Source organism: Scyliorhinus torazame, chromosome 27, assembly GCF_047496885.1.
Source record: "Scyliorhinus torazame isolate Kashiwa2021f chromosome 27, sScyTor2.1, whole genome shotgun sequence".
NCBI classification, from domain to species: domain Eukaryota; kingdom Metazoa; phylum Chordata; class Chondrichthyes; order Carcharhiniformes; family Scyliorhinidae; genus Scyliorhinus; species Scyliorhinus torazame.
This window is the reverse complement of record NC_092733.1, coordinates 37,092,221-37,114,931: the sequence shown is the minus strand read 5'-3', so window position 1 is coordinate 37,114,931 and position 22,711 is coordinate 37,092,221. Positions and strand designations below refer to the sequence as shown.

Genomic DNA, 22,711 nt, shown 5'->3' with positions numbered 1-22,711 from the left:
GCCAATGGCAGCTCCCTCCACGATCTGGGGCGTCTTTTCTAAAGTCACCCAGCGCACAGCGAGGTCCCTGCATGTTTACCCAGGCATGTCTTTGGCACCTCTCCTGACACAAACTTGGCATGCCCCCCCCCCCCCCCCGCACTACCCTTGCATCAAGCTGACAGTACCTGAATAATGCTGGGGTGTCAGCTTGCTGCCAGTACATTACCCTGGCATGACCCGCACCCCAAGTGCTGCACTCACCTGAGCTCCCCGGAAGTACTGTTCACCAGGTTCACACTATTGGACCTCAGCCGTACTTCCTGCCCTTCTACCCTCATGCCAGCATGGATGGATGTTTTGATATGAGGTGATAATTCCGGTTTATGGGCCTGATAATATTAATTTATTATAATATTCCTGACATTAAACATAAGGAAACACAGACCATCACTGATGAGGGGAGGGGACAATCGGGTCATATGAAGCATAATTTTGCACTCCTCACGATACTTTACCCTCCTGTTGCCGAACCCACCCAGTGTGGAAGGGAGTGAAAAATCCCAGCCTATATATTTTGCTTTATATTACCATGTTTTGGTACTGTAACTTTTGAGGTAAGTTTATTAAATGGAGTCATGTGACCTGTGCTGGAGTCTGCTTGGCAGGAATTGTTACAGGCCGAAAGAGACTTAGATTGTTTCATTGTGAAGGACGTGTGAGGTATTTGATCTTCGAGCCAATGCCGGCATAAGCTGGGTATGCCATGAACGGAAATCTCCTGAAGTACGAGAACGATATTATAGCTATTAAGCTGTACATAGTGGAGTTGTAAATTATCCCTTTTCTTCTGAGGTGAAAGTAGAGTTGTGATCAGAGATAACTGATTAGCATTTCTATAAAGCCAATGCATATCCTGTTCTGATGGGGGCAGAGAGCAAAGGAAACCATTTTGAGATCAGGCTACATGTTTCCCTATAAATCCACGAATATCAATGATGTGCTGGGATGCAGTTTTTCTTGAGTAGCCTGCAGCCGACTGAGAGGAAGAGAGCAAGCAATAGATTAAATTATGTCGGCCTGCATCATAAGCAGAGAAAATGTGGATTCTATTGGTTGCCATGTGGAACACTTAGTTTGAAGACCTATGCTGTGAGGAGTTGAAACGAGGCTGGAAATTTCCATCGCTTGGAGTTAGAGGAAGAAATATCTTTCACAGAGAGATAGTACTGGGATTAGAAGTTACCTAGCTGGGAAAGTACAAAGGAGGTACTGAATTGGAAGCTGGAGCAACTGGGAATTAGTTGCTTGAGACTTTTAGTTCTGAAGAGAGTGATAAGTAACAAAAAACTGGTCACTTTGGAATTCAAAGTACAAGTTACCTGCACATCAAAATGGCGTTTGTTCAATCAACAGTGTATTTTAGTCACTTTTATTAATATTATTATATTATTATTAGTCATGTGAAACAGCAAAACACTTTTTAAGTGTGAAATCTTGATGCGTCATCCTTTCAGCTTGTAGCTGGAGGTTTGAATTTCACTTTAAAATTTAATGGTCTTACGGACATCACAATATTAGAAGCATCCCATATTTTAATCTCATCTATTCTATTCACCTTCCTTTCTGAGACTTATGAGGATGGCGAATATCCTGGTCTTTCCTTATCGAGGCAAAGGTTTCCTGTTTGCCAACAGCAATGGCTGCTTAATCGAGGTTGATGAACCCTCAGCATTGAAGTTCCTTTCTGTAAAGTATTTCAGCCATTTTATGTCAATGTGTCAAGCTATTTAGTATGTTAATATGTCTAAAAGCTGTCGTACGCACTCAACAAAACTGGAATGCGCAGTCAATGGTTTAGGGGTACATAATCAACGGAATATATGTACAGCACGGTAGCATAGCGGTTTGCACAGTTGCTTCACAGGGTCCCAGGTTCGATTCCCGGCTTATGTCACTGTCTGTGCGGAGTCTGCACGTTCTCCCCGTGTGTGCGTGGGTTTCCTCCGGGTGCTCCTGTTTCCTCCCACAGTCCAAGGTTAGGTGGATTGGCCATGATAAATTGCCCTTAGTGTCCAAAATTGCCCTTAGTGTTGGGTGGGGTTACTGGGTTATGGGGATAGGGTGGAAGTATGGGCTTGGGTAGGGTGCTCTTTCCAAGAGCCGGTGCAGACTCGATGGGCCGAATGGCCTCCTTCCACACTGTAAATTCTATGAAGTACACACTTAATAGAACTTTTAAAAATTAATTTGCGGGATGTGCGAGTCGCTGGTTAGGCCCAGCATTTATTGCCTATCCCTAACTGTCCCTGAGAAGATGGTTGTGAGCTGCCTTCTTAAACCGTTGCAGCCCATGTGGTGTAGGTATACCCACTGTGCTGTTAGGGAGAGAGTTCCAGGATTTTGCTCCAGCAACAGTGAAGGGACGGTGATATATTTCCAAGTCAGGATGGTGAGTGATTTTCAGGGGACCTTGCACAAGAGTACACACTCATTGGAATAAGTCTCCACACTCCTGGTTGGTTCAGGTGTGAGACATGAATTAGAGGATTGCAGAGTTATAAAGTCAAATGTCTCGCCAAGTGGAAGTGGGTTTAACAGAATTGGATACAATGCCACTACCCCTTGGCCTTACAAATAAGGAACTTGAAATTCTGCTGAGGTTTGTGGTGTCTGTTATCTTGAACTGGGAACTAAATAGTTCTCTTCATCTACACAGCTTACTGTCACGCAACCCAGAAAACTGTGGACAACTTCCAGGTTTGTCTGAAAAGCCATTGGTGTGCAATCACATTAAAGGCAGGATTGCACAACTGATCTCTCATGTTCTTCACTTCCGAGCGTTACCAGTTAAATCCATCTTGAAGAAACGGAATATCTTGATATCGTGCAGACACAATCATTGCAGATTCTCAGAAAATCACTGAGAGACCAGCAAGAGGAACAGGCTGAGGTATAAAGCCAAATTTCTCAAATTTCCTTTCACATATTCTTCAAAGACAGTAAGTGCCTCCAGGCGAGAACATGGAGCTAAATGAGTATCAAAATTCCGATGAGTTACGCCACGATCAACAAAAGAGCGACGGAGGAGAACAAGAAGTGTCAAAACCAGGTACACATCAGTGGTTTCATTATGACTGTACATAATATGCACTTTGAGATAATTAACTAGGATTTATTAACCTTCAGAGAATGAAATCGTAATTTCTCATTATTTGAGAGACTCCATTGTCAGAATACTTCACTTCTTCAGAAGAGATGGATTTTCGAGCTGAAAAGTGAAACAAAACATTCAAATGCTGGGGGGAAACTCAGTTGCTTCGGCAGCACCCACCGAGAGAGACCAAGCCATTTGACTCTTCTTCGGAGTTAAAGACGGAGAAATCGGATGGATTTTACAGTTAGAGGTTTGAGCAGGTGGGACAAATTAGAAAGTCAGGGATAGATGGGAGCTAGGAGAGATTGAAAGTTGTATAGGGCACAAGACGGAGGGAGTGTTAACTGTCGTGTTGGGATGAAAGGAGATGCTGATAGTGGCATAAAGGTAAGGTAGAAGCAGAACAACGATCTGTTCTCTGTGAAAGCAAAATTTAAGAACAAGTAACAAAGCAGGATTGGTGGGGGGGGGGGGGGGACGGTTGGGTTGAGTAAAGAAATGGATTTTAAAGAAAAACTCCAGATGTAGGATAGAGTTCCCAGCCTGAAGTTGTTGAACTCAATGTTGAGTCCAGAAGGCTATGAAGTGCCGAATGGGAAGATGGTCTACTATGGTCATCTGAATGTTCTTGTTTTCTCTTCACAGTCTTGTGCCCAATACATCTTTGTCCAATGTCTCCTCGCTCCCACCTATCCCTGACCTCCTACTTTGTTCCACCTGCTTCACCCCCTCTTAAACCACAGAAAATCCATCACATTGGGCGGCACGTTAGCACATTGGTTAGCACTGTTGCTTCACAGCTCCAGCGTCCCAGGGTCGATTCCCGACTTGGGTCACTGTCTGTGCGGAGTCTGCACGTTCTCCCCGTGTGTGCGTGGGTTTCCTCCGGGTGCTCCGGTTTCCCCCCACACGTCCCGAAAGACGGGCTGTTCGGTGAATTGGACATTCTGAATTCTCCCTCTGTGTACCCGAACAGGCGCCGGAGTGTGGCGACTAGGGGCTTTTCACAATAACTTCATTGCAGTGTTAATGTGACAATAAATATAATGAAGCCTACTTGTGACAGTAAAGATAATTATATATAATTATATACATCTTTCCCTCTGTTTAGCTCTGAAGTATAGTCAGACGGAATCGTAGCATTCCGGAATGGAAAATCCAGCGGACCATTTAAAGGTCCGTTGATCTTGGGTGTGAATTTCTGGTCTTGGGGCAGGCGAGGTTGGGAAATAGCGCCCGTTAACTGTTCCACTCTCCACAAATGATGCCAGTCATGCTGAATGTTCCCAGCATGTTCCATTTTCATTTCAGGTTTGCGTCCAGTTTAGCGAAATAAAGCAGCTGCTTGTTGTTTGCAACTGTCCATAACTTGCGATATTCCAATATCCTGCCCTGTTTAGATATTTGACCTACTGTTAATGAACACCCGGAATGTCCTGCTAGCAGGAGTGGTCGGAAAATTTACTTCTTCGCCAAGTCCGAATTAATAAAATTCTGGGATTGTTTTTCACGAGACAGATTCCTGTAATGCTTTCTCTTAAACTTGACAGAACGAGATGGGAAATCAGCAGCGCCTGTCCGAGGAATATGGTCACCTTTCATCAGCTTCATTCTGCCTGGTCTGTCCATCCTGCTGTCTCTCGTGGTTCTAAGCACTGTGGTTATACTCTGTAAGTTTTGTGATGTTTTCAACCGTGGGACTAAACGGTTGTGAATTCTGCTTGTCCGGCAACCTTCCAAGGGGGGACCTCCTCCCAAGTTTAAGCTAGTTTCCTCAATTAACTGAGTTCAGTGACTCTCCAGTGGGGAACTGGAATATTCCTGATTAAGCCTGGATGAAATTTAGAATTTGAGTTCGGTGTTAAATATTAAACACAAAAATATAGTTGTTTAGGGAAAGAGCACGAGTTTCCCGTTCAGTCAACTCTCAGTATTCTTGTTCAAAGTCATAGTCCTGTTTAAGTTTCCTGTCTGTTGGTGGGCAGATGTTGAAGGTAGTTGGAAAGAATCATTGAATCTCTAATGAGCAGAAGGAGGTCATTCGCCTCGTTGAGTCTGAAAGAGATCCTCTGGAAGAGCATCCTACCAAGGCCCACTCCCCCTGCCCTATCCCGTAACCCAACCTAATCTGCACATCATAGGACAGCAAGGAGCAATTTATCATGGCCAATCCACCTAACCTGCACATTCTTCTTCGTTCCTTGCAAAAATCTTCCTTTTGTGTCTTCGGTCATTGTGGAATTGTGCTTACTGCCGAACTCAAAACCGACCAAACTGAGGAGCAAAGCTCTGACCCCCTGGGAGACCACATCTAACCCTTCTCCAATTTGAGTAACACCCAGTAAACCAAAGAACGACTGATTTTCTATCTATTTTACTACATTGGAAGTGAGTGAAATTGGATGCTTTACCTGGGCCTGGCACCATGCTGTCATTTCCACAGGTGGAATTGGAAGGTGGTAACCTGTAACAATCCCAGTGGATGAGGGGGTGGAATAGAAATTGAGTTTAAGTTGGGAATGCGAATGTCGGCCTCACAATGTGATTTTTCTCTGAGTGCCAGTGGAGCCAAATCCAGTCTATACTGATGCGTGAGTCAATACCTTGTTTCCATTTCAGTTTCACAGCACTTCAGAGAAGTGAAGATGCCAGATGCTAATTTCAAGCCGCACCATTCCCAGTTGAAGAGTAATGGTGAGTGTGGAATCCCAACCTGACAGGCCTCTGTGTCTCCAATTCAGTGATTCACCTAGTTTTGCAGATGGACAAAACTCTTACTACAGATTCCAAATGATCAAAATGTTGCCTGGGGTTTGGATTTGTTTATTGTCACGTGTACCGAGTTACAGTGAAAAGTATTGTTCTGTGTACAGTCCAGACAGGTCATTCTATACATGTAAAATGTAGGACATACGATAAATACTCACTGTAAATACATAGTAAGAAGTTTTACAACACCAGGTTAAAGTCCAACAGGTTTGTTTCGATGTCACTAGCTTTCGGAGCGCTGCTCCTTCCTCAGGTGAATGAAGAGGTCTGTTCCAGAAACACATATGTAGACAAATTCAAAGATGCCAAACAATGCTTGGAATGTGAGCATTAGCAGGTAATTAAATCTTTACAGAGCCAGAGATGGGGTAACCAGTGAATTGTGTCAAGCCAGGACAGTTGGTAGGATTTCACAGGCCAGATGGTGGGGGATGAATGTAATGCAACATGAATCCCAGGTCCTGGTTGAGGCCGCACTCATGTGTGCGGAACTTGGCTATAAGCTTCTGCTCGGCGATTCTGCGTTGTCGCTCCGAAAGCTAGTGACATCGAAACAAACCTGTTGGACTTTAACCTGGTGTTGTAAAACTTCTTACTATGTATTTAGAGTGAGTATTTATCGTATGTCCTACATTTTACATGTATAGAATGATCTGTCTGGACTGTACATAGAACAATACTTTTCAGGCCTACAGGCCTATAGAATTCCTATAGCACAGAAGGAGGCCATTCGGCCCATCGAGTCTGCACCGACCTTCCAAAAGAGCTACTCCCGTAACCCCACCCATTGATCACGGCCAATCCATCTAACCTGCACATCTTTGGACTGTGGGAGGAAACCGGAGCACCCGGGGGAAACCCACGCAGACACGGGGAGGACATGATCCATTAATTGTGGAATTGCTTTGCCCTGTCTATTACATATTCTGATAATTTCTCTGCCACAGATGCTCGATTACCAAGTTTCTTCCTCCTGCCTTTCATTCTCACACTTCTCCATAAGGAATGGTTTCAAAAACAGCAACCGATTTCCGGCGCATACAGCTGTGGTCAAAGTTTGCGAAATGGGGAAGATTTGCCCAGTCCTGCCACCATTCTGTCCTGGGATGCGTGTGGGAGGGGTGGTTTGCAATGGGGGCAGGAGAGGGAGGCAAATTCAGATTAGGGTGGGATCATTAGAGGTCGGCCTCACAGTGAGATATCTTCCACGCGGGACAGAGGAGGCAAATCCATTCGAGGTTACGTGCGAAAGTCAAAACCTTGGGCACGATCTTCCGGAAAAATGTCCAAGTGTTGTAGTGAGTGGGAATTGCCACGAATTTCCCAGCGCTCCGCCCAGCGAAACCGACGAGGCAATCCAAAGCTAATTGTTCCACGTAAGGAGGCCTCATGGGCTTCTCCCCACCAATAACATCTCGGCAGCCGATTCGCTGCGACCAGGCTTGTCAGCTCCCCCACTAACAAGGTCGAGCAACACTTGCTTGGCCAATCCCAGGCAGCTCGCAATAATGGCGCGAAGGAGACCGGCCGCATGATTCGGGGATACTGACTTGCGGAAGCTCCTGGGCGTGGTGGAAAGCAGAAGGGATGCCCTTTTCTCTCAGGGGCCCTGGAAGGTGAGCCGCAAGGCAGCCAGTGCTGCCTGGGACAAGGTGGCAGCAGCCGTCAGCTCCAACAGTATGACCAAGAGGACTGGCCAGCAGTGCAGGAAGAAGGCGGGGTGGGGTGTGGGGGGGGGGGGTTAGGTAGGGGGTGGGAAGGGGGTGGGTTTGGGGGCTACGGACGTTTGGGGGGGGCACTATCGGGATGGGGTATGGCACAGCACATTAAACAACTTTTTGCACAACCATTACGATGCCTCTGTCACTTTCCTTCGCAATGCCGGCTGCACCCCTATCCTTTGCCCATCTCTCGAGGCATACCCCCCTTCCCTGTGGCCTACCCTCCGGCCGTGGTCATGTCCCCAGAGCTGTGTCCCATCCCTGGGTGATTGGACGTTGTTGCGTGTGTGATGTTGCCTTCCGCAATGCTCAGGTACAGTGTGCAGGCGATTGGAATGCTCGGCAATGATGTCCACATGCTTCATGGCCCACCTATCTACGGGAATCCACTGGGCATGTGTCAAGTGCTCACTTAACCACGAGTGCCAATTCTTTACTAACGGTAGCCTTTAGCCGCTCAGCCAGAGTCCTCAGCAGCCGATGGTGGTTATGGGTGATTGGTGGGGCAGGCAGGCAGGGCCAAGGGTTGCCCCCGGAATGGAGTTGGGATCAAGGGGTTGGCATGGTGTTGCCATTAGCATATGCCTCCCCAGTTGCCCTCCTAGCGCCTCCCCTCCCCCACCCTCCCATGGCGGCCCATCCTTGCCGAGGGTCCCCTACCCCCCCCCCCCCCCCCCGCCAAGCACAGGGGTGGCAAGCCCAGTACACCCAGTCTCTTTGCCCGTGAGCAAAGGTTGCTGCTCACCTCCTCGGCTCCCCACAGAAGCCCTTCTGCCAGGTTCACATTTATCAAAAGGAGTACTGACTGGTGACAGAGTGAGCTCTTGCTGGGGAGGCCGATGAATGACGGGAGGCCGATGGATATGGGGTCGCTCTGGTTGATTTTATGGAATGGGGCTTAAGTGGTGATAATTGGTTTATCGCCACGCGACGGCGAGATCCCGATTTCGCCTTTGGGAGCGGGCCGGTTGCATCACAAACTGTTTAGTGCCCGGCACACATCGTCTTTTTGGTCTCCCGCTATTCACTGGCCTCATTTCGCTCGAGCGAGACCGCAACAAGGCCGGAAGATTGTGCCCCGTGTTTCAGTTTCATAGTTCAGTGAAATGATTCCTCATTAAAAAAGCAGAGGTCCGTGTGAAATCCCAATCGGACAGATATGTCTCCAGTTTGGAGAATTCTAGTTTTTCAACATGGTTTGGGTATTCTCTGGATACTCACCCTTGGAACATTTTGAGCTCCTTTTGAACCTGGAGGGTCTGAATGCCTCCTGTAGTAAACAGAACCACAGAACAAAGATTGTACAAAATCTTCAGGAGACCCGGAAAGGTGATATAAACACAGGTTTATTCTGAAGGCAAAAGTAAAGGCTCCAACGCACCATACAGCACATTGGTCCCAGCCGGGACTACCGGACATGCCCGTCCCAATCCGGGCCAGCTTTAAGTGATAGTTTCATCAGCCCCAGCTCCATCCCTCAGCAGGAGAGCTTGTATTCCTTATCAATTCCTTAACAATAAATATCAATCAATCACATCTAATACGCACTTGCGCTGATACGATATTGTGTTGTTCTTATCTGTTACAGGGGAGTTAAATATAAGGCAAGGTGGGACAATTGCATCCATCCTATGGTATCTTGACCTTAGAGTTTATTGTCTCTTGTTGAAGTAGATTATAAACCTTCTGTGCCTGCTTCATACCAGTTGTTTGATGTGGCAATCCGGACTATGATGTACACCCAAAACATACGCTGTAACACATCCAACTCCATGACATCACGCGCTCACCCTGACAGAGACAGGTTACCCTTAAGAAGTTGCAGAAATCAGATCAGCTGGTGTCAGGAGAGTTAAGGCCTGGGATGAATTAACAACAACTTATATTTACGTATTTAACCAGCAGCTTTAACATAATGAAATATCTCAAGTTGCTTCACAGGAGCTGAGGTACCCTCAATAATGACGCTTAGAGATTAAACTGTAAAGAAGGCTTTATTAGACTAATAACTATGCTACAGCTAGAGACGAGAGCTGACTGTTACAGACCATGAGGCAGACCTTTATGTATGGCTCCCAGATGGGCGGAGCCAGAGGCGGAGTCCCCAGGGTTCCAAGCCCGGTCTGAAAGGGGACATCACCTTACATGATGATAAGGCAGTAACCGTTCATCACATTCACCCCCTGTTTAAAAAGGAGTCCAGCGGGGGTGAAGTGCCATCATAGGTCCACCCGTCTCGGTGGCCGGATCGTCCTCCTCGACCTCCTCAATTCGGGCGGTGGTGCAGCAGGCACGGACGTCCCGGTTGAGGGCACATCCGGGAGCACAGCGGTCGGAGCTTCGGTCCGGGTCGGGGCAGAGGAACTAGGCAGGGCCGGGGGTAGCGGAGCCGGCGCCGGCGGGGTGTGTAAAGGGGGGGGGCGCAAGGGTAGGAGCTCACCAACGGGTGGTAGGGCCGGAAGGGGGTGTGTTGTCGGGGGCGACGGGTCCTGCAGGGGAGCGGCGCGGGAAGGGGCGTCTGTGGTGGAGGATCCAGCGGGTGCCAGATCCCGGAGGGAAACCGTATCTTGCCTGCCGTCGGAGTACTCCACGTAGGCGTAACTGGGGTTGGCGTGGAGCAGTCGGACCTTTTCAACTAGGGGGTCTGTTTTATGGCTCCTCGCGTGCCTCCGGAGAAGAACAGGTCCCGGAGGCATCAGCCAAGGTGGAAGCGAGACCCCAGAGGTAGACTTCCTGGGGAAGAGAAACAATCGGTCGTGAGGGGTCTCATTCGTGGCCGTGCAGAGGAGTGACCTAATGGAGTGTAGGGCATCGGGTAGGACCTCCTGCCAGCGGGTGGTTGGGAGATTTCTCGACCGCAGGGCCAGAAGGATAGCCTTCCACACGGTCGCATTCTCCCTCTCCACCTGCCCGTTTCCCCGTGGGTTATAACTGGTCGTTCTGCTCGAGGCGATGCCTTTGCTGAGCAGATACTGACGCAGTTCATCGCTCATGAACGATGTACCCCGGTCGCTGTGGGTATAAGCAGGGAAACCAAACAGGGTGAAGATGCTGTGCAGTGCCTTAATCACCGTGGCTGAGGTCATATCGGTGCAGGGAATGGCGAATGGGAAACGGGAGAACACATCGATCACAGTGAGGAAATAGGCATAACGGTTGGTGGACAAGAGGGGCCTCTTGAAGTCCATGCTCAGTTGCTCAAAGGGGCCCGAGGCCTTCACGAGCCGAATCTTGTGTGGCCGATAGAAGTGCGGTTTGCACTCCGCACAGACCTGGCAGGCCCTGACCATGGCCTTGACCTCCTTGGTTGAGTAAGGTAGGTTGCGGGACTTGATGAAATGGACGAGCCGGGTAACCCACGGGTGGCAGAGGTCATTGTGGATGGCTTGCAGGCAGTCCTCCTGCGCGTTGGCGCATGTGCCGCAGGACAGGGCATCTGGGGGCTCGTTGAGCTCCCCTGAACGATACTTGATATCGTACGAGTAGGTGGAGAGTTCGATCCTCCACCTCAACATTTTATTGTTTTTTATTTTGCCCTGTTGCGTGTTATCGAACATATAGGCGACCGACCGTTGGTCGGTGACGAGGGTAAACCTCCTACCGGCGAGGTAGTGCCTCCAGCGCCGCACAGCCTCCACAATGGCTTGTGCCTCCTTTTCGACTGCAGAGTGTCGAACCTCGGAGGCGGTGAGGGTTCGGGAGAAGAACGCTACTGGTCTGCCTCCTTGATTGAGGGTAGCAGCCAGGGCGATGTCTGATGCATCGCTCTCTACCTGGAAAGGGATGGTTTCGTCCACCGCGTGCATGGCAGCCTTGATGATGTTGGCCTTGATGCAGTTGAAGGCCAATTGAGCCTCAGCCGAGAGGGGAAAAGTGGTGGTCTTTAGGAGTGGGCGGGCTTTGTCCGCATTCTTGGGGACCCACTGGGCGTAATAGGAGAAAAGCCCCAAGCACCGTTTGAGGGCCTTGAGACTGCGGGGGAGAGGGAGTTCCTTAAGGGGGCGCATGCGGTCGTGGTCGGGACCTAGGACCCCGTCTTCCACGACATAGCCGAGGATGGCCAGCCGGGTGGTGTGGAAAACGCATTTGCCCTCGTTATAGGTCAGGTTAAGGGCTCGGGCGGTCTGGAGGAACTTTTTGAGGTTAGCGTCATGGTCCTGCTGGTCATGGCCGCAGATGGTGACATTGTCCAAGTACGGGTATGTAGCCCGCAAGCCGTACTGGTCCACCATTTGGTCCATCGCCCTTTGAAAGACGGAGACCCCATTTATGACGCTGAAGGGGACCCTGAGGAAGTGGAAGAGCCGGCCGGCTGCTTCGAAGGCAGTATAGGGGCGGTCTTTTGGTCGGATGGGGAGCTCGTGGTAGGCGGATTTGAGGTCGACCGTGGAAAAGACTCGGTATTGGGCGATCCGATTTACCATTTCCGCGATGCGAGGAAGGGGGTACACATCAAGCTGCGTGAATCGGTTTATGGTCTGGCTATAATCCACGACCATCCGTTTCTTCTCCCCGGACCGGACTACCACCACTTGCGCTCTCCAAGGGCTGTTGCTAGCCTCGATGACCCCCTCTCCCAGCAAACGCTGGACCTCTGACTTGATAAAAGCCAAATCTTGGGCACTGTAGCGCCGGCTCCTGGTGGCGACGGGCTTACAGTCGGGAGTGAGGTCCGCGAATAGCGAGGGGGGTGCGACTTTCAGTGTCGCAAGGCAGCACACCGTGAGGGGGGGCAAGGGTCCGCCGAACTTCAGTGTCAGGCTTCGGTGGCTGCACTGGAAATCCAGTCCGAGCAGCAGGGGGGCACAGAGGTGAGGGAGGATATAAAATTTGAAACGGATGTATTTGGCGCCCTGGATCAAGAGATCCACAATAAAGTACCCCGTGATTTGTACCGAGTGGGACCCAGATGCGAGGGCTATGGTTTGGGATGCGGGATGGGCGCGTAGGGAGCAGCGCCTTACCGTTTCAGGGTGGATAAAGCTCTCCGTGCTCCCGGAGTCGAAGAGGCATGTAGTGTCGTGCCCGTTGACCTGGACCTGCATCATGGAGTTCTGCAGGAGTTTTGGCCGAGTTTGATCTAGGGTGATCGCACCCAGTCGTGGGTAGTCGGAGTCCTCAGCCGAGTCGGACTCGTAAAATGGCCACCGCCGCTGGCTGCGCGTGTCAGGTCGAGAAGATGGCCGCCGACAAGCTGGCCGCTCCCATGATTCGCACGAGACAGATGATGCGTCAGAAGAGGGCGTGTTGGGTTGGTGCGCAGCAGCATTGCGAGGCCTGCGGGCCCGAGAGCCTGATTTTCGGGCCGGCTGTTCTTTGTTTTTCTGGTCCCTGGGTATGGCCAGGCAGACCCTCGCAAAATGCCCCTTCTTCCCGCAGTCGCTGCAGATCGCGGAGCGGGCTGGGCAGCGTGGGCGTGGGTGCTGGCCCTGCCCGCAGAAGTAGCATGGTGTGCTCCCATGGTGAGTGTGTCGCCGCGTGGTGCAGGCCTGTAATACGGTTGAGTCTGAGGAAGTCCGGGGGGGGCTGGCAGAGTCCACGGGGTACGTACCCAAGTTATGTCAGGCCACCGCCAGCGAGGAGGCGAGCGTTAGCGTCTCCTGGAGGTCGTTTGCCCCATTTTCGAGCAGCCGCTGCCGGATGTAGGTCGAGCGGATGCCGGACACGAAAGCATCCCTGATGTGCAGGTTCATATGGACTTCCCCTGTCACATCCTGATGGTCACAGTCCCTGGCAAGCACGGTGAGTTTTTCAACAAACTTGTCGAGCGATTCCCCCGAGCGCTGCCGGCAGGTAGAGAGCAGATGCCGGGCGTGCATCTCATTGACGGGTTTGACAAACCGCTTGCGGAGCAACTCGATCGCCGCATCATAAGTCGACGCCTTTTTGAGCGTGGCGGAGATTCTGTGACTCACCCGGGCGTGGAGTAGACGCAGCTTGCGTGGCCCCAGGATGGGAGTCTCTGCGGAGTCCAGGTAGGCCTCGAAGCATCGCAGCCAGTATTTAAAAATTTCCTTCGCCTCCGGCGTTCGTGCTTCCAGATTGAGCTTCTCTGGTTTTAGGCCTGCGTCCATCCTGAATCTAGTTTAGTCTAATAAATTGAGGTACCCTCAATAATGACGCTTAGAGATTAAACTGTAAAGAAGGCTTTATTAGACTAATAACTATGCTACCGCTAGAGACGAGAGCTGACTGTTACAGACCATGAGGCAGCCCTTTATGTATGGCTCCCAGATGGGCGGAGCCAGAGGTGGAGTTCCCAGGGTTCCAAGCCCGGTCTTAAAGGGGACATCACCTTACATGATGATAAGGCAGTAACCGTTCATCACAGGAGCATTATTAATCAAAACAAAGACCAAGCCACATGGGACCTCATTGTGTCCGTTTGATCAAGGCATTAGGCTTTAAGTAGTGTCTTCAAGGAGGCAAGTGAAGTAGAGAGGGCATTCCAGAGCTGGAGGCCGAAACAAGAGTAGATGTAGCCCCCAGTGCTGGAGTGATTAAAACTAGGGATGTAGAAGAGGTGCAAATTGTTGGAGCAAAGATATTTCAGTGGGTTGACACCCTATCCATCCCTGACGGGTGCAGTTCAGTGTGGAGGATTACAAAACCCCACAGAAATCAGCTGTGGAGTCCTGGATGGAGCCACTGGTGTAAATATTGAGCATCGCCGTCACTCTCAGCAACACCGACAATGGATGCCCTCCGAGTCCCCATGGCGCCAATTCCTGCCGGCGGTGGCAAAGGTGGCCAACCAGTTCCCTGGACATGCGTAATTTTCAGCGACACTGGTTCTCGGACATCTGCCGGTATGTTAGATACTGTCTGTTGACCTTGGGTGAAACGAGGTGTTCCGAGCAACACCTCTCTGGGGTTCATCCTCAACGTGCTGTTACGACACCCTGGGCTTGTGCACAGTCCATTCCAGCCTCACTCGCCCCGGAGTCATAACATAAACGAATAAACCAATAATTCTTATAAAAATACCCAAAGTCCTTGTCATTTGGCTGCCCAATAATTACAGTCATCAGGTTTGTAAATGTAGACACAGTTATTGTTTATAACAAGAACAATGATGAAATACGCAGCAGATACAGTTGGTTAACTAATGGTTTGAAACTAAATTTAAGAGTGGCCAATTATTTTTCTTTTTCCAATTAAGGGGCAATTTAGTGTGACCAATCCACCTAACCTGCACATCTTTGGGTTGTGGGGGCGAAACCCACGCAGACACGGGGGTAATGTGAAAACTGCACACAGGCAGTGACCCAGGGCCAGGATGCGAACCCAGGTCCTCAGCGCTGCAGTCCCAGTGCTAACCACTGCGCCACATGCCTCCCTACAATTGGCTAACTATTAACTAATACCCAACTCCCATTTTATCTTCCCCCCCCCCCCCCACCACCCACCCTCTAAGCACAGACACAAGACAGATAAAGACAGAGGGGTGGAAAGGGAGAAAAAGCATAAAGAAAAAGATGATGGTTCTTCACAGGCTACTGGAGAGAGAGAGACGGCCCTCACAGCAGTATTTCTGGAGAGAGTTGACTGGGCCTGTTCATTGTTCTGCCAGAATCAAAACTGAAACCTCAGGCCTCTGAGAGCCATTCCATTAGGATAAGATCCAAGGATAGAGTCACCACCCGTTGCCAGGCAGAGCACGGCCTTTTGGGCCAATCCATTGGCCACCAGCCAAATCAACTGAACCGAGTCCCAGCCCATCTCTCCCACTGCTGCCGGGAAGTCTGCAACGCCAGGTTAAACCAGCACAAGCTTCGGAACTCTTTTTCTTGAATGAAAGATACAGGCTGCTTGCCTTAAAGACGCATGTCCATTAATCATCCATGGATCAGAAATGTAACTGCAAAAACAAAGGGGGAAAATGAGGGAGTAACGGAACAAACAGGAAGTACGCTTACAGTGTGGAGTAGGCCCTGCCACCCTACGTATTCACAGTTCTGCTCCTGCCTTTGGCAAGCCAAGCGCCTCCGCTGATGTTTTCCTCTCTGCTGCCTATGAGCAAAAAGAATGACAGCGAAATCCCCAGACTCCAAGTTTCAGACGTTCGCCTCATTGCAGTATCAAAGAGAGAGGTCGGCATTTGTCTCTCAAAGATCTCTTTTTGCCCATTGATCTTCAGAAGCTATCTCTCATGTCCTGTCCACAGTATTGACGCCTTGTCCTGACTTCGCACTCATCTCTGGCCAGACCCCACACCACATGACTAAGTGGCCACAGCTTTGACCATTCTACTCTCACAGGCATTGTCTCAACCTTCACTGGAAGGCCTTGCACTCAAACTCATCTATGAGGGCCACCTTTCCAAAAACACTCAGCACACAGCCAAAGTTTCGGGCACTCTCATTGGACAGGGTGTCATTTCCAACTCTCTGAGGGAATATTGCCCAGTCAGCCAGTGATGCAGGCACACCATGGCAGTCAGCAATTTTGGAAGCCAGTGCACCAAAGGTTAAAAGCTGAGCAGCAATCAGTGACACTCACACACATGGGTGATGCTTGAGTGGGCATAATTGTGCGACTAGCTTGACACCATGCATGCCAATTAAGTTATAGCCGAATGGTCTCAGCTGCAGCTGCTGACCGATCACTTTCCATTAGTCTTGCCGTTGTCGACATCCAGCCTCCAGAAGCTCCCTCTCCACCCAGACTCAGTTTGTGATGATGTCCCACCCACCAGCTCACCACACCACCCTAGGCTCTCCTTCCCAAGAAGCCCATGGCACAGCAGCAAAAGTCACCCTCAGGAATGGCTGGAGCCTTCACCCTCCACGCCGGGCAATTCAGTACCTCAAGCCTGTTCCACGGCTGATCTCCTCTTGGCCTCAACTCCACTTTCCTACCCGTTCTCCGTAACCCTTCAACCCATTACAAATAAAAAATCTGTCCATCTCCTCAAATTTACTCAATGTCCCAGCACCCACCACCCTCTGGGGTAGCGAATTCCACAGATTCTCGACGCTTTGAGAAGGAATTTCTCCCAATCTCTCTTTTAAATCTGCTACCCGTTATCCTAAAACTGTGACCTCTCCTTCCAGAAGAGGAAGCATCCGCTCTATGTCTACTTTGTCAATACCTTTTATCATCCTATTGACCTCAATTAGATCTCCTCTCATTCTTCTAAACCTGAGAGAGTATCGGCCTAAACTGCTCGCTCAATCCCTCTCCATAAGACGAACCCCCATGTCTGGAATCAATCTAGTGAACAACAACGTGGGGGGGGGGGACGACAATCCACATATTCAATTAGATGTAAATGTCGGGGTCCGCTTTATTGCATACATTCCGTTTTCGGTGTCCCGCTCGATTGTCCGCCTTTTCCGCCCACTAAAAATGGGCATTGAAAATCACACCCTTGGGTTTAATACTTTCATATGAGGATTGACCAGCAGCAATGCCACATATTCAAAGTCAGACTGGACGAAAGGTGATAGTGAGAAACTGTTTATTTTGGAAAAGCAATGCCACATGATCCGGAGTGTCGTTTCCCTTTCAGTTACAAGACTGTCCGAAGAGGTGAGAAGCTTACTCGCTGAACATAAGTCTCAAATGTCAAAGCAGAAGGAGAGTAAGTTTAATTACCATCAGAAATTAATTGTCAGAATGGTGACACAGTGATTACATGGATTGATAATACTGTGTAACTACACGTGACTGGCTTTAAATACTAAATACAATTGTATCCGGTGATCACATCAGCAATTTCCCTTCTGTTTCTGTTGCTAGGGTTGCATTTCTCTGTAACTCGCAGGCTGGGGTGATGCCTGGAGCAGTCGAGATGCAAGGGTTTTTTTCATCATTGGCCTTCTAAGAATCATAGAATCCCTACAGTGCAGAAGGAGGCTCTTCGGCCCATCTAGCCTGCACCAACTCCCTACCCAGGCCCAATTCCCTACCCCTTATCCCCATAACCCCACCTAACCTGCACATCCTTGAAGACTAAGGGTCAATATTAGCATGGCCAATCCCCCTAAACCTGCACACCTTTTGGACTCCAGGAGGAAACCGGAGCACCCAGAGGAAACCCATGCAGACACGGGGAGAAAGTGCAAACTCTACACAGAAAGTCACCCAAGGTCGGAATCGAACCTGGATCCATGGTGGTGTGAGGCAGCAGTACTAACCACTGTGCCACCTTGCAACAAATATTGGCTCCATACCCTACAAGGCCTGATGGAGGGCAAGACTATCTCCATTGTTAAACCGACCGTTTGCCCCTATGAATTGGCATTCCTCCATGTTAGGCAGGACTGGGAGGACTGACTGAGGGTGCAAAGTGCTTAGAATATACCAATACAGGGAATTCAGTTCCCTCCACCCAGTGTGACTCAAGTGTGGCAAGGACTGACCTCGTCACATTCTGAGTGACATGGCTGTCAAACAGAACTTGCTAACGATGAGGAAACCACCTCGACTGTGGCCTGTTGTCTGTGACTGGCGATGTCTCTGGGGTGTCCATCTGCTGAGCTGTCTCTGGGGCCTGGGACCATCAAGCAGCATCTGGGACCTTGAACCTGGGTCTAGTAAGCTGCGTCTCGAACTGTGACTGGGGCCTGAGCCAGCAAAAAGACATCGGGGCTTTGGACTGTGATTGTGTTGTGGGCCTCTACAGCCATCTTGCAGTTTGGCTTGTATTGGGATTGCCCCTAATTTAGGAATGATCCAATTACTAGACTCAGATGTGTGGGACCCTAAGTTGGACAAGTCAAGGGGCACTTGATGGTCCGTAACGAGCAGATTTAGAAAGCTGGTAAAACCTTGGTAACTAAGGAGATTTATGAGGTACTGGGTTGTCCATGGCTCTAACATTTGTTTAAATCTTTTCAAAGATCCACCTCAGGTCCAGTGTCCTGACCAATGGAGACGGTTCCAGCAAAACTGTTATTACTTTTCATTGGTGACGAAAAACTACACTGATGCCCAGAGATCCTGTACATCAATGCACGCCAATCTTGTCGTCATTAACAGTGCTGAGGAAAAGGTAGGAGATTATTATCATTTCAAACTCACCGACAGCTGATCGTTCAGCGATGATACAGAACCAGAGCGACAAAGGATATTTAGCCTTCGCTTCTGTGCTGATTCTAGCTCTTCAACTGGACCTAACAGACAAACAGCGGTAGACCATTCAGCCCATCGAGCCTGCTCTGCTATTTAATATAATCATACCTGAGCAGACACGTCAATGGTTTTTACACCCACTATCCCCAGAACCCTTTATGTTATTGCCAATCAGAATCTATAAATCTCTGCTTCAAACATACTCAGTGACTGAGCTTCCACACCCTGCTCTGGGACGGAGAATTCCAAAGATTCACAAACTCCTGTGTAAAGAAATGTCTCCTCGGCTCGGTCCTAATTTTGGAATTTTGCCCCCTGGTTCTAGACTCCCCAACCGAGGTAAACTCTGACCTCCATCCACCCTGTCTATTCATTTAAGTATTTTGTAGATTTCAATGAGATGATCTCTCATTCTTCAAAACTTTAGGGAATACAGGCCCTGTTTTCCCAATCTCCTTCATAAGACAGTCCCGTCATCCCCGGAACCAGTCGAGTGAATCTTCGTCACACTCACTCAACGGCAGTGATATCCTTCCTGAGGTAAGAGCACCAAAACTGCACACAGTGCAGTCTAACCAAGCTCTTGTACAAGTGAAGCAAGACCTCACTACACCTGGTCTCAAATCCTCTTGCAATAAAGGCTAACATTCCAAGAGCTTTCCTAATCGCTCATATATACTGCTAACTCCAGTCCTGCCAGACTACTGTATATTCTCAATCAAGTATTTACGTACATTAGGACCTTGCGATAATGTGATCCACAGACGCCATGGGTGGGATTTACCAAGCAACCAAACACATGTTTCGCAGAGGAGCAGGTGGCCCACCATTAGCTGGTGGCAGGATCTTCCCATCCCTTTGTTGCCAACGGGGTTCCCCGTTGAATGCACCCCTTCCCATTGTGATACCCAACGTGGCGGTGCACCGTCAGCAGGATGGGAAGATCCCGCCGGCGTGAACAGCTGGAATGTTCCATCAGATATGAGGGAGCTTTGGTTGCTACATATCTACAATCAGTGACTCCCTCTGTACCTGTGTGAACCTGGAGAAAACCTTCAGAACCTCCCCTATATTTGGCCAGCTTCATCAATGACGAAGTGCATGTCATTGATCGCCTTAGAAATAAGGCATTGGCGGCCTGGGATGTACATTTATGGGCAGAAAATTGAGAAATCCTTGAGATGTCAACACTATATCCCTGGAAGGAGCATAATGTTAAGGTCACATCATGGATAGGATGACCTTGCCGGTCACTGAAAATGGGTCCCCTTCGAAGATGCTCTTCCAGGAAACTGCAGATGTCAGCAACGGCCTACTGCAAAAGTTTTAAGCATCCTGAGGCATGGTTGCAAAAACCTACCTCCCCTTGTTAAATCTCTGACCACCTACTCCAGTAACACAGCCTTTACAACAATGTCTCATCCAGAAGACCACACTGTCCCAGAGTTGCTCAGAAACTCCACATTAGATTATTCACTGAAGTCCCATGGGCCTTGACTTCTGACAGAATAACCGAAACTGAAGCCAAATTCGACTCACCTTCATAAGAAAAGGTAGAGTAGCAGGAAGAGGCCATTCAGCACTTAGATTTTTTAGATTTAGATTTATTGTCACGTGTACTGCATACAGTCCAGGCAGATCGTTCCACAGGACATACGGTTAATACACAATGTAAATACATAGACAGAAACATCGGGTGAAGCATACAGAGTGTGGTGCTATAACTGTAGAGAAGATGCGTAGAGCGATCAGTTCAGTCCATGAGAGGGTCGTTTAGGAGTCTGGTAACAGCGGGGAAGAAGCTGTTTTTGAGTCTGTTCGTGCGTGTTCTCAGACTTCTATATCTCCTGCCAGATGGCAGAAGTTGGAAGAGAGAATAACCCGGGTGGACTAACCAGCGGGAGGTATGGACAGATTCAATGGATGGGAGGCAGGTTCGCGTGATGTGTTCACAACTCTCTGAAGTTTCTGACGGTCTTGTGCGGAGCAGTTGCCATGCCAGGCTGTGATGCAGCCAGATAGGATGCTTTCTATGGTGCATCTGTAAAAGTTGGTAAGAGTCAATGTGGACATGCCGATTTTCCTTAGTTTCCTGAGGAAATATAGGTGCTGTTGTGCTTTCTTGGTCGTAGTGTTGACGTGAATGCACCAGTAAAGGTTGTTGGTAATGTGTATACCGATGAATTTGAAGTTGTCAACCATCTCCACCTGGGCACCATTGATGCAGACAGGCACCTGCACAATACTTTGCTTCCTGAAGTCGCTGACTAGCTCCTTAGGTTTGCGGACATTGAGGGAAAGATTGCTGTCATTACACCATGCCATTAGGTTCTCTATTTCCCTCCCTCCTGTACTCTGAATCATTGTTGTTTGAGATCCGACCACTATCCCCATAACCCAACCCAACTATGGTCGTGTCATTAGCAAATCTGTAGATGGAGGTGGAGATGGAGGGGAGTTGGAGCCAAATCTTTCCACAGTCGTGTGTGTATATGGAGAATAGAAGGTAGCCTTGCAGGGTCCAGGTTTGAGGGTTATCGTGGAGGAGGTGTTGTTGTTTATCCTTACTGGTAATGGTCTGTGGGTCAGAAAGTCAAGCGTGCAGCTGCAGAGGGAGGATCCAAGTCCTAGGTTTTGGAGTTTGGATATGAGCTTGGCTGGGATTGTGGTGTTGAAGGCAGAGCTGTAGTCAATGAATAGGAGTCTGACGTAGGAGTCCTTGTTGTCAAGATATTCCAGGGATGAATATCTGGCCAGGGCGATAGTGTCTTCTGTGGATCGATTGCGGCGGTAGGCGAATTGCAGTGGATTAAGGCATTCTGGGAGTATGGAGTTGATGTGCCTCATCACCAACCTCTCGAAGCACTTCATTACGATCAGTGCCCTGAGAGGCTGCTCTGCCATACAATTAGATCGTGGCTGAATTGATGAAGGCCTCAACGCCACTTACCTTTCTGCCTTCCATAGCCCATGGCTCCCTTATCCATTAGAAATCTCAGCCTTGAATATGTTCAACCACTCAGCCTCTGGGATAGAAAATGCCAAAGATAACACAGCAAAATATAGCTCCTGTCTTAAATGGGAGACCTTTCATCTGAATCTTGCTTCCTCCCTGGGGAAAATATCCTCTCAGCAACACGCCTGCCAAGCCCACATAAAATCACATATTTTTCAATAAGATTGCCTCTCATTCTGCAAAACTGCAACGCACAACCTGCTCAAACTTTCCTCATAAGGCAACCCCTTCATCCCAGCAATCAAGCCACCGATACAATTGTGTCCATCCTTAAGCCAGGAGATGAAAGCTAGACATAGTCGTCTTGGCGTGGTCTCACCAGTACCCTGTACAATTTTGGCAAGACTGCCCTATTCCTCAACCCCCGCCCATGCAACAAAGACCAACATTCCATTTAGCTTTCTAGTTAGGTAGGGCAGTGGATGTTGTCTATATGGACTTCAGTAAGGCCTTTGACAAGGTCCCTCATGGTAGACTAGTACAAAAGGTGAAGTCACACGGGATCAGGGGTGAACTGGCAAGGTGGATACAGAACTGGCTAGGTCATAGAAGGCAGAGAGTAGCAATGGAAGGATGCTTTTCTAATTGGAGGCTGTGACCACTGGTGTTCCACAGGGATCAGTGCTGGGACCTTTGCTCTTTGTAGTATATATAAATGATTTGGAGGAAAATGTAACTGGTCTGATTAGTAAGTTTGCAGACGACACAAAGGTTGGTGGAATTGCGGATAGCGATGAGGACTGTCAGAGGATACAGCAGGATTTAGATTGTTTGGAGACTTGGGCGGAGAGATGGCAGATGGAGTTTAATCCGGACAAATGTGAGGTAATGCATTTTGGAAGGTCTAATGCACGTAGGGAATATACAGTGAATGGTAGAACCCTCAAGAGTATTGAAAGTCAAAGAGATCTAGGAGTACAGGTCCACAGGTCATTGAAAGGGGCAACACAGGTGGAGAAGGTAGTCAAGAAGGCATACGGCATGCTTGCC

At 49.1% G+C, this 22,711-nt stretch overlaps 1 protein-coding gene across 1 annotated transcript in view; it reads left to right on the top strand.

The window, feature by feature from the left end:
• Positions 1 to 2,822: 2,822 nt before the first annotated feature.
• LOC140403403 (asialoglycoprotein receptor 1-like) overlaps positions 2,823 to 22,711 on the top strand; it is a 34,247-nt gene continuing 14,358 nt past the window's right edge. The window contains exons 1-5 of the mRNA XM_072491329.1: positions 2,823 to 3,091; positions 4,687 to 4,806; positions 5,756 to 5,830; positions 17,141 to 17,212; positions 18,474 to 18,625. Coding sequence (XP_072347430.1) covers positions 3,004 to 3,091; positions 4,687 to 4,806; positions 5,756 to 5,830; positions 17,141 to 17,212; positions 18,474 to 18,625 — 507 coding nt within the window. The 5' untranslated portion in view covers positions 2,823 to 3,003. The remainder of the gene's footprint in view (positions 3,092 to 4,686; positions 4,807 to 5,755; positions 5,831 to 17,140; positions 17,213 to 18,473; positions 18,626 to 22,711) is intronic.